The sequence below is a fragment of the Moschus berezovskii genome, chromosome 18, assembly GCF_049115385.1.
Source record: "Moschus berezovskii isolate FMDL1 chromosome 18, NW_MosBer_1.0, whole genome shotgun sequence".
Classification (NCBI taxonomy): domain Eukaryota; kingdom Metazoa; phylum Chordata; class Mammalia; order Artiodactyla; family Moschidae; genus Moschus; species Moschus berezovskii.
The window spans coordinates 15226006-15238861 of record NC_142477.1 but is presented as its reverse complement, the minus strand read 5'-3'; the positions used below and the strand labels follow the sequence as shown (position 1 = coordinate 15238861).

At 40.8% G+C, this 12856-nt stretch overlaps 1 protein-coding gene across 3 annotated transcripts in view; it reads left to right on the top strand.

Moving 5' to 3' along the window:
• CTNND2 (catenin delta 2) overlaps positions 1-12856 on the top strand; it is a 487037-nt gene that overhangs the window by 197697 nt on the left and 276484 nt on the right. For all 3 annotated transcript variants that reach the window (XM_088827634.1, XM_088827633.1, XM_088827632.1), the window contains one exon: positions 6663-6795. In XM_088827634.1, the coding sequence (XP_088683760.1) occupies positions 6663-6795 (133 nt within the window). The remainder of the gene's footprint in view (positions 1-6662; positions 6796-12856) is intronic.

Below are 12856 nucleotides of genomic sequence, written 5' to 3'. Positions count from 1 at the left end.
GAAGTTTTGTCATGTCCACTGTGCACCCCTCATGGCCTCTCCAGTTGGCTGCAAGAGTGAATTCCAAAGTCAGGCAGGCAGCCAGGCAGCTTGTAGGAATATGGCAGGAGGTGATGGCTACTGGCCTTACTGAAATAAGCTGACCCCATGGACTGCAGCATGCCAGACTTTTCTGTCTTCCGCTATCTCCCAGAGTTTGCTCAAATTCATGTCCTTTGAGTCTGTGATACCATCTTTCTCATCTTTTGCTGCCCCATTCTCCTTTTGCCTTCAGTCTTTCCCAGCATCAGGGTCTTTTCCAGTGAGTCGGCTCTTTGCATCAAGTGGCCAAAGTATTAGAGCATCAGCTTCAGCATCAGTCCTTCCAATGAATATCCAGTGTTGATGTTCTTTAGGATGGACTGGTTTGATCTCTTTGCTATCCAAGGAACTCTCGAGAGTCTTCTCCAGCACCACATTTTGAAAGCATCAATTCTTTGGTGCTCAGCCTTCTTTATGGTCCAACTCTCAATTCCGTACATGACTATGGGAAAAACCGTAGCTTTGACTCGACAGACCTTTGTTGACAAAGTGATGTCTCTGCTTTGTAGTGATTAACCATATAGAGCAGCTTTTTTTTGGGGGACACACTCTTCAGGGATGAAAATATTCCTGGTCCTGTGTGTTTATCATTGGATAAGTTCTTATTGATCAACAAGCAAGAAGATACCTCCATTTTGTAAAACAAAGAAATCTTTCCATCTAACTTATTCTTGTGACCACTGGCTCTGCAGCCTCTTCACTCTATCTTGTCAACAAGACAAAGTCAAAAAACAAAATGTCTCACCTTGTGGTCTCTGGATGGTAAAGGAAAGCCAGTATGGTCTTTGAAACTTTTAGTTAGAGTTCAGATGATTCTAAATGGTTGAGATTTTCATAGATTTAAATAATATCCATAGCCTGGCTTCCCATGGAGTCTATTGACCTTGCAATCAAATTGAATTCTGTCCCTCTGACATAAAGCTTTGCTGAAAATCTCAGTGTGAATTCCCGAAGACTCTTGATTGTCCTGGGGCTCTTTGCAACACAGAAGTAAACTTGATAAAAATGTTGTGACAGGACATCAACTCTTTGGTTTCGGTGCCAGCCTAACATGGTAACAAATTTCAGACTGTTTGCTGTTTAGCTGTGTGCTAAGTGCCTTGTAATTTTAACAACTCAGAGAGTCCTTATAAGAGTGAGGACCAAGTCACAATATTGCTGGTCTGTGTGACAATTTTAATGGAGAAAAGGTTACATTTACATATTCTTCAGTTCCGTAAACGTTTCTAAAGAGAAACCCTGTAACGAATGAGAGATATGAGCTGGGCTTCTGTAGAAAACTGTAGATGGTTCTTAGTTCCTATTCTTCTTTTCTTCGTCTAATTATATGTAATACCTGACATTTCTGGAAGGCCCACACTGTGCTGGACATTGCTCCAAGGGGTTCATATGTATTAATTCTAATCATCCCACAATACTCTAAGGTAGGAATTATTATCTCACGGTAACAAATGAACTCTGTGGATATTTACGCCAGCCAGTGGTAGATCAACATCAAGCAAGATACATAGAAGAGGAGAATTCATAGTGGAGCAGGATTTGAACCAACTCTGCGTACAAAGAAGTTTTCTTGAGCTAATAATTTGCCTCTGAAGGGGCTAGGTGGAAAAATTGTTTCACAGTGGCACGTTCTAATGCACAGATTTTACTGCCGACTAAAGCAGTGTCTCTTCTTACACTTAGATTCCTTCCGATAAGTATAATGTACAAGAGTAAAAGTTTATTTTAAGAAAAAGTAAGTGTTATTACATAAAGTTTAAATATGTGTCTGTGTGTGCGTATGTGTGTGTCCCTTAGAAGTCTTAGAATAACAGTTAGTAGTATATACCTAGCTTTTGGGGTTTCCCAGGAGGCGCTAGTGGTGAAAGAACCCTCCTGCCAATGCAGGAGACTTAAGAGATACGGGTTCCATCCCTGGGTCAGGAAGATTCCCTGGAGGAGGGCACAGCAACCCACTCCAGTATTCTTGCCTGGAGAATCCCATGGACAGAGGAGCCTGGCGGGCTACAGTCCATGGGGTCACACAGAGTCAAACATGACTGAAGTGACTTAACATCACACACACATTTAGCTTTTAATAGTTTGTCCATAACTTTCACTTTCATATTTTTTGCTGTCTTTTAAAAGGAAGTTCTGTAAAATAGATGGCGTTATTCTCTGTGTTTGATCCATGGAAACCAATACCAGCAAGCACTGAGGGGCTCTCCTATATATATTTGTAATCTAGAAGGGAGAAAGCCAGATGTTCAAGTTCTAAAGTCTTTCTTAATTATTTGGATACCAAATCCTGTGCCTCTTGTACTGCAGTCATCAAGAAATAAGAGATTTATAACATGCTCAACAAAAAATGATCAAATATTTCTACTTTTCTAATGGGTTCATCTGTATCATTTTTCTAGAGTTCAAATATATGTGTTAATATATGATATTCATTTTTCTCTTTCTGACTTACTTCATTCTATATGACAGTCTCTAAGGCCCATCCATATCTCTGCAAATATCACAATTTCATTCCTTTTTATAACTGAATAGATAACTAATGTCAACCTACTGTATAGCCCAGGGAACTCTGTTCAGTGCTCTGTGGTAACCTAAATGGAAGGAAATCCAAAAACGAGGAGGTGATGTATATACATATGGCTGATTCACTTTGCTGTATAGCAGATACTAACATAACATCATAAAGCAGCTATACTACAATAAATTTTTTAAAAAGATGATCAGATAACAGAACCTGTTTAGACCAGGATATCTCAATATTAGCTCTAGTGATATTTTGGGGCAGGTAATTCTTTGTTGTATGGAATTGTCTGTGCAATATAGGATATTGAGCAGGATTCCTGGAGTCTGCTCTCTGGATGTCAACACCATCTTCCAGTTGTGACAACCAAAACTGTCTTCTGACCTTGTCAGTTGTCCCCTGGGGACACAGTTTTAGGTGTATTTATTTTTTAGACTTTTAGACTTTATTTCAAGACAGGAATTACAGTAGGCATCATTGTTATATGATTATATCTATTCGAAAGCAGATGGCCAGAGTTTTATTTCTGCTCCACCTCTTAAGTTTATGAACATCTCTAAATCTATTAACTTCCTCCTGCATGAAATGAAAGGAAAGTACATAAGGCTGCTGCTGCTGCTGCTAAGTCACTTCAGTCGTGTCCGACTCTGTGTGACCCCATAGACGGAAGCCCACCAGGCTCCCCCATCCCTGGGATTCTCCAGGCAAGAACACTGGAGTGGGTTGCCATTTCTAGTTAAGGATTAAAGCATGACACCACGTGAACAGGGAATCTTGGCACTGACTTTTAGTCCACACTCACAGTATCACCTAAGATGTCTGTTCTATTAGCCTGAACATGTCTAAATTTCCTTAGATTTCTTTGTTACGATTCTGACCACAGAGCAGCCTGGACGTTTTGTACTGAAGTGCAAAGCTCTTCGCGATCTCACACCAACCTTGCTTTCCAGCTTCATTTCCACCGCCCCCTTCCTGGGTAACCCTCTTCCTGCAGCCTCCTGTCTCAGCCATCCTGGCTGAATGCACACCTTCCCTGAATCTGTCGGCCTTCTATGACCCAGTGTCTCTCCTTGTGCTGTTCTTTTGCTGATTTTGTTTTTACCAGAACTCTTTTGTCTTATGAGTGTTGCTTGTCCTTCAGGATTAAAATCTCATGTGTGGGACAACCAGCAAGGAGCAAGTATAGCATGGGGAACTATATTCAGTATTTTGTAATAACCTATCAGTGAAAAGAATCTGAAAGAGAATATATATATTATATATCAATCACTTTGCTGTACACCTGAAAATAACAAAACACTGTAAATAAACTATACTTCAGTTAAAAAAAAAAGACCTTGTATAAAGAATTCATGCCTTGTACTGAATTCTGGCCCAAATAAGACAGACATTTTATTTTGTCCAGCTCTTCTCTAGAGTTCATCTCCATGGGAAACAGAAAATGTGAGTAGAATCTCTTTTAAGTGAAACAAAACCATTCCAGAAAAAGAGGCTTGTGTGACTCTTGAAATTGTCCTTCTGTTGATCCTAGGCTCGATGTGTATGTATGTAGTCTGGTATGCATCTGTGTGTATATGCACTGATACAAGCAAGCCAAGTGCCCTCAGACTGTTCCTCCTGTGCTCTTGTTCAAAGACTTTATCATCTGTTCCATATAAGCCTAATAGAGCAGTTCTCATCTGGTTAGTAAAATAGACTGAAATGAATCCTTTACTAATCACTTTCCAATAGCATGGGCTTACCTGAATTCATATTAGTCATCCAGTGTATTCACATGACATTTCTAATTTTAATTTATAGGTGTTCTGTAGGTTTTTATTTCACTTGAACAAAGGATATAATTTTAAAAGGCTGCTATTATAAGAAAAAAGACTGTGCTATCTGGATGTTGCACATTGAGGTGGTTTAGAATCATGCAGTGAAAGAAAATTCAATTAAAAAGAAAAACAAGCTTCCTGTGTTTTCATCCATAATTGTTTTTCTACTGTGATCACCTAGCCAAAGGAGATCCAATAGTTGGTCCATTATCAGCAACCATTTGAGTATGTCCCTTTTGAAAATGTGTGTCTGCCTAAGATTTTATGTAAATTTTGAGATACCTTATGTGTATTAAGTCAAATGCCTTATCTTTCCAGTTGGCTCAGTTCTTTCGTGATCTCACACCAACCAGTCCTATAAGAACTGAGCCAGTTCAAAAGGAATCCTGTTCCATATTGTCTTCAATAGCAGTAAGGCAGCACCAACATGCTTCAAGATTTACTTGACAACCTCTACCAGGCGTGATAGAGAAAAGATAAAGAGAGCAGGTTAGAATCTGCGAGGAAACTTTTAACCTTTGTCTGCTCCATTTCTGTCCCATTTTTCATGACTTCTCTTCTGAGATGACAGCACTGACCTGGCATCAATGGGATGTATGCTTTAGAGTTGTTCTCTGGGAGTCAAGTGGGTGCTGCCAAGCTGTCTCAAGTCTCTTCTAGCCTATCCTTCAGATAAACAGTAGCCTTTTGTGGTTCAAGGGGTCAGGTTTTCATCTGTGGCCTCACGGGTTGCTTTTTTATTTCTCTGTTAAGAATTGATTCACTGCTTCAAAAATGGAATCCTTACATCCAACCATGTCAGTGTCATGTTCTAATTCAAGGGTCCCCAACTTCCAGGATCTAATGCCTGATGATCTGAGGTGGAACTGATGTAGTAATACAAATAAAGTGCACAATAAATGTAATGTGCTTGAAACCCCACCCCACCCCCCGGTCCATGGAAAAATTGTCTTGCATGAAACCAATCCCTGGTGCCGGAAAGGTTGGGGGTTGCTGCTCTAATTGGTTGAGTTGATGAATTTCATGAAAGAGTATTCATATGCGTAATGGTACAGTCACCCTTGTGTTTTATAATGGATTTAAGTATCCTGGAGCATGTTTCTTAAAATTAAATAAACAACTTGCTTCTTGGAGTAGCTCAGATATAAACAAGAGGATATAGAAAACGAATGTACCATGCATAAACTTTGTTTGAATAAACCTAACATTTTAAATAAATAATTTCCTTTTATGAAGGCTTCTTGTTACTATACTTTTATCTTCAGAAAATAGTTTAGGGAATCTGTATGTTTTTAAAAGAAGAGATTATGATAATGATAATATTAACCATAAATATAACAAAAATGGCATAACTGGTATCAGGACATTTTAGGTTGGACTCATTCAATTATATTTTCTCTTATCTGATAATTTAACTAAATGGTATACCTGCACAAGACTGTTGAAATAACATTTTGGAAAATAAATGTGATCTTGTAAATTATTTACTGAAGTCCAAATGAACATATCTATATTAATAAGATCGCGCCAGTTTAAGTCCTTTTATTTTAGTCTTCATAAACATGGTAACTTTAGTGATACATTTAAGATTATATAAATATATGTGCATGAATACTTAGTTGTATCTGACTCTTTAACAACACCATGGACTGCAGCCTGCTAGCCTCCTCTGTCCATGGAATTTTCCAGGCAAGAATATTTGAGTAGTTTGCCATTTCCCACTCCAGGGGATCTTCCTGACCCAGGGCTTGAACCTATGTCTCTTTCATCTCCTGCATTGATGGGCAGATTCTTTACCATTGTACCACCTGGGAAGCCCCAGATGTGTATATACATATATATATGTGTGTGTGTGTGTATATATATATATATATATATATATATACACTTACAAACCATTTGCTCAAGGAGATCCTTTCAAATCCTTCTTTAAGGCAGTGCACGTGTAAGAAATCTAAGAGGATGAGATGGTTAGGTGGTATCACTGTCTCTATGGACATGAATGTGAGCAAACTCTAGAAGACAATGGAGGACAGAAGAGCCTCTGGCGTGCTGCAGTCCTGGGGGGAGGGGGATCGCAATAGTTGGACACAACGACTAAGCAACAACATGTGTAAGAAAACCAGAACAATCAGTTGTGAAATCCTCCTGTGTAAACTCTCACAGGCGTCACATAAATGAGTTGGCCACAGGCCACCAGTTGCAGGAGTTCTCTCATGTTCTTCTGCTTTCCTTTTGTTCAGAGAATTCGGATGGAGAGACCCGGAGCTGCCTGAAGTGATACAGATGTTGCAACACCAGTTTCCTTCGGTCCAGTCCAATGCTGCAGCCTATTTACAGCACCTGTGTTTTGGAGACAACAAAATTAAAGCCGAGGTAAGCACTACTTGGAGTCATGAATGACTGGTGTCAGATTAATCATCACTTAGGTTTCAGAGTACTGTTGAATGAGGGGAAAAAATTCGAAACTTAAACTTATGCTATCAAAACTTAGATCCACACTTATGACTGAAGCATAGCACTTTTCATCTAAGAGTTTGGCATGCCTATATATACATTCTTCTTTTTTAATATTTGAATACTGAAGGAGTAGAGGACCAATTATATACACTACACGAATATCCACAGAGATGAGAGTATCAAATGCTAAACTTTTGATGTAATTTGCATTTTTCTTCCCAATCCATCTCTGGAGTCATGTCTGCTCCTAAATTCTAAAGAAATGCAAAGCATCTTCATGTTCTCCTCAAATTACATCAAGATTGCTACATCAGTTTATGGTATCATCTGTCCTCCTGGAAAACTTATTGATAAGAGGGAAATTTTAGGCAATAAACCACCTTTGTGTTATAACCAAACTTTCTGAACCATTTATAAATATACCAGTGGATATGATATAGATATATCATTAAAGAATCTATTCTCTGTGTTCATCATGTCAACAATTGTTAACATGCTCAAAATTTTTGGAATACTTCAAAGTTCACAAATTGTGGTATGTGATATTTCTGGAAAATCACAGTGGTCAGCACAGCCAACTCTGATTTTATTTTAGACAAGGGACAAGTATTTGCATATGAGCAGCTGAGTAATCAAATTTTTAAAAAAGATTTTATAAACTGTTAAGAGTCATCTCCATAGCATGTAAGGAATTTGGGAGATGAGTCTAAATTAGTTTAAGGGTAGAAAGCAGAGATTTGAAGATATAATTGCAATTTATTATAGATGGTGCTTGCTTGCATTGGGATATGTATAGACTAGCAGCTTTTTGTCTTTTTTTTTTCCTGTTTCTCTTCCCCTGGGACTACAAAGGGCTTGACCCATGCTTTTTCTTATCAGAAAAGTCCTATTTCTTTGTGGAATGAATGTAAGGCGGTGATTCACAACCAGGTGTAATTTTGCCTCCCAAGGGACACGTCACAACATCTAGAGCCATCTTTGGTGTAAGAACTGAAAACCTTTGTGGTGTGCCATTAGCATTTAGTGGGTGGCAATCTGTGAAGAAAGCTGATCGCCGAAGAATTGATGCTTTTGAACTGTGGTGTTGGAGAAGACTCTTGAGAGTCCCTTGGACTGCAAGGAGATCCAACCAGTTCATTCTAAAGGAGATCAATCCTGGGTGTTCATTGGAGGGACTGATGCTAAAGCTGAAACTCCAATACTTTGGCCACCTCATGTGAAGAGTTGACTCACTAGAAAAGACTCTGATGCTGGGAAAGATTGGGGGTGGGAGGAGAAGGGGACGACAGAGAGTGAGATGGCTGGATGGCATCACCAACTCGATGGACATGAGTTTGAGTGAACTCCGGGAGTTGGTGATGGACAGGGAAGCCTGGCATGCTGTGATTCATGGGGTCACAAAGAGTCAGACACGACTGAGCGACTGAACTGAACTGAACTGAACTGAATCATGTGTTACCCAACTCAGGCTGGGCTGTTCACCTCTGAAAAGTCAGTACTCGAGAGACAAGTGTTGGCAGGAAAGAAAAGGTTGCTTTATTCAGGAGACTGGCATCCTGGGAGAAGGTGGACTCATGTCCAAAAACCAACTCCCAACTGCTGATCAGGAAGCAAGAGCTTTAAAGGGGGATTTCCAGGGTTACAGGTTGGGGAGGGGGGTTACATGGAGAAACAGCACAGTCCGCCCTGTAGTCATCATGACATTGGTCATGCAGTGATCTGATCAGCATCATCTTGATTATTTTAAGTATAGTTCATCTTCACTTCCAGGGTCAGTTTGTTCCTGTTTCCTTGAGGTCAGTTCTTGGAATTGTGTAAGATGGAGCAACTTATGTGATGGCTACAGTCTGGTCATCATGTAATCAGCTCCTTCCACCTGGCAGGAGTTTTAGTATCTGCAAAACAGCTCAGAGGATGTGACTCAGAATATTATGTATAGCTCTTAAGGAGGAACTAAAGGTCCTTGACTATGTTAAATGGCTAAACTATTATTATTTTGTCTCACTTGACAGTTTTCCTTTCTGTATTTTCTCACTTCTCTGATTAAATTTATTCTTTGGCTAAAGTTTTTCTACAAAGAAGCAGGTGGAAAAAAATGGAGGATCTGTCCCCAACAGGCACCATATGGTCCTGTTCAATTACAAAGAATGCTTGCAAAACATTCTGTAATGGAGGGGCAGCCTGAAAAAAGAATTATCCAGTACTAAGTATCAGTAGTGCCAAAGCTGAGATAAAAGAAATTATTGTTCATCTAAGATAGATTTATTTATTTTTTTACTATTTTAATTTTTAATTATTTTTAATATAGATATCAAAAATATTATTAAAATGATCTAAGGATAAATTAAATTATGTGGCTCTTGTCCCAAGTGGCAGTTCTCTTAGTCATTCTCGGCCTTTAGTAGAAAACAAAATAACCATTTAAAATGAAGGAGAGATTTCTGATTGAGGGATCACATGCCATCACTTTGCAGAGATTATAACTTTGAAGGCTTCTCTAGAGGCCATGAAAGAATCTCATCCCTTGATGGACGTAAAGTAGATTCACAGATATTGTGGCAACCACAGCAGCAGGACGGACTCATTCCCAAATTTGGTTCTGATGTCAAGACAGAGGACAGCACACACACCCCATGAGGGTATGAAAAGTCCAGTTACTCACATAATGAGGCTTATGTGGCTGAGCATAGTGGCTTCCACATGGGACTGAACTTGAGTGGAGAGCTCGGGAAAGGATGGCTAGGGGATTAGGCGGTAGATATGGCCTGCCCCTGGATGGGGTTCTTACCTGGGGACAAGATTTCTATGGTTTGAACTTCCTACTGGTACCAAAGGAGGAGGCATCAGAGCTTTGTCATCAGCTTGCTCAGATGTGAGCAGAAGGGGCAGAGCTGTCAGGCCACATATCAAACAAGGCCGTCATGTGGTCCATGCAGATGCCATTACCTGGGCAAGTTCAAAGTCATTGCCTTTGTCTGTGTGAGCCATTACCAGCCTTGAAACTTCTCCATAGCAGTGGTGCCCAACATGGACTTGTGTGTGGTCACATTAGAAGCATCCCTGGGTTCTGTGGGAGACAAAACGGTGGTAAGGAGGGGGTGACCAGCACACTCACCAGTGTCAGAAAGATACATCATCCAACATCACTTCCCTGCTCACCAGCTATGTCTCCTTGAACAGAACTGTCCACTCAAGCCTCCTTTCTTATCTTTAAAACAGAGATGCTGATCCCTCCCCTGTAGAGTCCTTATAGGGACTAAATGACTTAATGGATGCAAACTGCTAAGTGGTGATGTATTCATTCATTCATATACATCTTTGGCCAGGAGCACAGTTAGACATTTAAGATACTGTTTTATCTTACATATGTATATATAGCTGAGCTTCTCAGATGGTGCAGTGGTGAAGAATCTGCCTGCCATGCAGGAGACACAAGAGATGGGAGTTTAATCCCTGGGTTGGGAAAATCCCCTGGAGGAGGGCATGCAAACCACTCTAGTATTCTTGCCTGGAAGAGTCCGTGGACGAAGGAGCCTGGAGGGCTACTGTCCATAGAGTCACAAGGAGTTGGACACGACTAAGCATGTGTGCACATGTATGTGTAGGTTGTGTGTACCTGTAATCAGTTTTTAATTTTGCTGTAGGTGCCCTTGAGGTTGCCTGTATCACTTCTTACTGCCCGGAGATTCTCCTGACACCTGGTTCTTAGAGCTGTGGTTCAAGTGGAATTTGTTCCTCTGCTCCACCTACTAAAGACTGCAGACATGGCCAGGCCCTCATGATAATGGTGCCTGGGGTACCTGGGAGACTGTGATGACAGGAAGGAAAGGGTGACGTAGCATACAGCCTGACAAAATGAGATCAGAGTTGGTAAAAATGGGCCAGCGGAGCTGGGCAAATGCAGGAGGCCTAGGTAAAATGCAGAGTGAGCCACGTGGAGTTTCCCTTCATCTCTCCTTCAGTCACCCAGGGAGTACAAGTGTGTGCTCATGCGTACACACACACACTCAGGTGTGTACACACTCAGGACTTTGCGCACATCTATTTTGTTCTCTCATCCTAATTCAAGCCTAAACCATTAGTAGTGGTTCTCCCTTCATGACAGATGGCTGCCTCTCATGTTTTCATATACAGGCATTGATTTTTGTAATTACCTGTTGTCCAAATACTAATCTTGCAGGCACCAGCCTTTCCAAATTTACTCAGTCCTCTAGTCTTTCTATTGCATTTTATTGAATTGATTTAGCCCTTCAGTCTACATTTCATTATTGGTATTGACTTTGCCCGCACAATGGATAGGCCATTGAGCAAAAGGCAGAATTAAATCTCCTGTATGTAGAGGGTCATAAATCATGCCTTTCTCATTCCTTATTACGGTGCTTTGTACAGTTTTCATTTAATGAAGCCAAGAAATTCAGCTTTGTTCATGATGATGCCAGATCTCATAGGTATAAAGTTGAGAATTCACTCCCATAAATCAGCAGACAGAAGCACTGTCCCTAACTTTTCCTACTGATCCAGTGAACTTGGGTTTAAGGCAGACTGCTTGTTCCCTGACAGCAAGGAGGTGGAACTGAGGGGAGAAGAATGGGTGTGGTCAGTTGAGGAACCACCAGTGACCGAAGGAGAGTCTGCAGTCCACTGGGTGCCTTGACCTGGGCCAGGACACTCAGTTAGGAAATGCTTTGAAGACCAGCAAGTGTCCTAAAATTGGAGTAGGAGGATATCATGCAAACAAGAGTTCAAAGTTAGACTGAGAAAAGATCAGAAGAAAAGCAGTTGAAAAAATGAAAGAGGGAGGCCTTCCCTGGTGGTCCCGTGGCTAAGACTCCATGCTCCCAGTGCAGGGGACCTAGGTTTCATCTCTGATCAGGAAATTAGATCCCATAGCTGCAACTGAGACTCAGTGCAGCCAAATAAATATTTTTTAAAAAATAATGAAATAGGGTGGAGCAAAGAAAAAGTGGAAGGAGAGAGTCCAGTCATTGTAGCAGACACACCGTATTGGGGCAGCTCATTTCCATGGATGATGAGTGACTGATCTGTAGGCAGGTTCTCCTGCTTTAAAGGGAACGAGGCGTGATGGGTGTGGATGGTTGTCAGTTATGTTTGAACTATGTCTCCATCCACACTGTCTCCTGAATTGTAAGGAACATCATACATTGAGTTTTAGATAATGTAGGTAGTTTTTAGACATGAAAATCTGCTCATGTGTGTATATATGATAAGCATCTTTTGGGAGGTGCCTAAATGTTGATCGGCTGAGGGAAATGGAGGCCATCGCCCGTCCCTTCGGAATGGCGCTTGCCCATCTCTCAGGACCGACTGACCCATGTTCAACTGCTGTTCACATGGAACCCTTCTCCACTTCGGCCTTCAAAGTTCTCATTTGAATATTGAACTTCCAAATGTTCAAGCGGGGTTTAGAAAAGGCAGAGGAACCAGAGATCAAATCGCCAACATCCGCTGGATTATGGAGAAAGCAAGAGAGTTCCAGAAAAACATATATTTCTGCTTCATTGACTATGCCAAAGCCTTTGACTGTGTGGATCACAACAAACTGTGGAAAATTCTGAAAGAGATGGGAATCCCAGACCACCTGACCTGCCTCTTGAGAAACCTGTCAGAACTGGACATGGAACAACAGACTGGTTCCAAATAGGAAAAGGAGTACGTCAAGGTTGTATATTGTCACCCTGCTTATTTAACTTATATGCAGAGTACATCATGAGGAACGCTGGGCTGGAAGAAGCACAAGATGGAATCAAGATTGCCGGGAGAAATATCAATAACCTCAGATATGCAGATGATACCACCCTTATGGCAGAAAGTGAAGAGGAACTCAAAGGCCTCTTGATGAAAGTGAAAGAGGAGAGTGAAAAGGTTGGCTTGAAGCTCAACATTCAGAAAACAAAGATCATGGCATCTGGTCCCATCACTTCATGGGAAATAGATGGGGAAACAGTGGAAGCAGTGT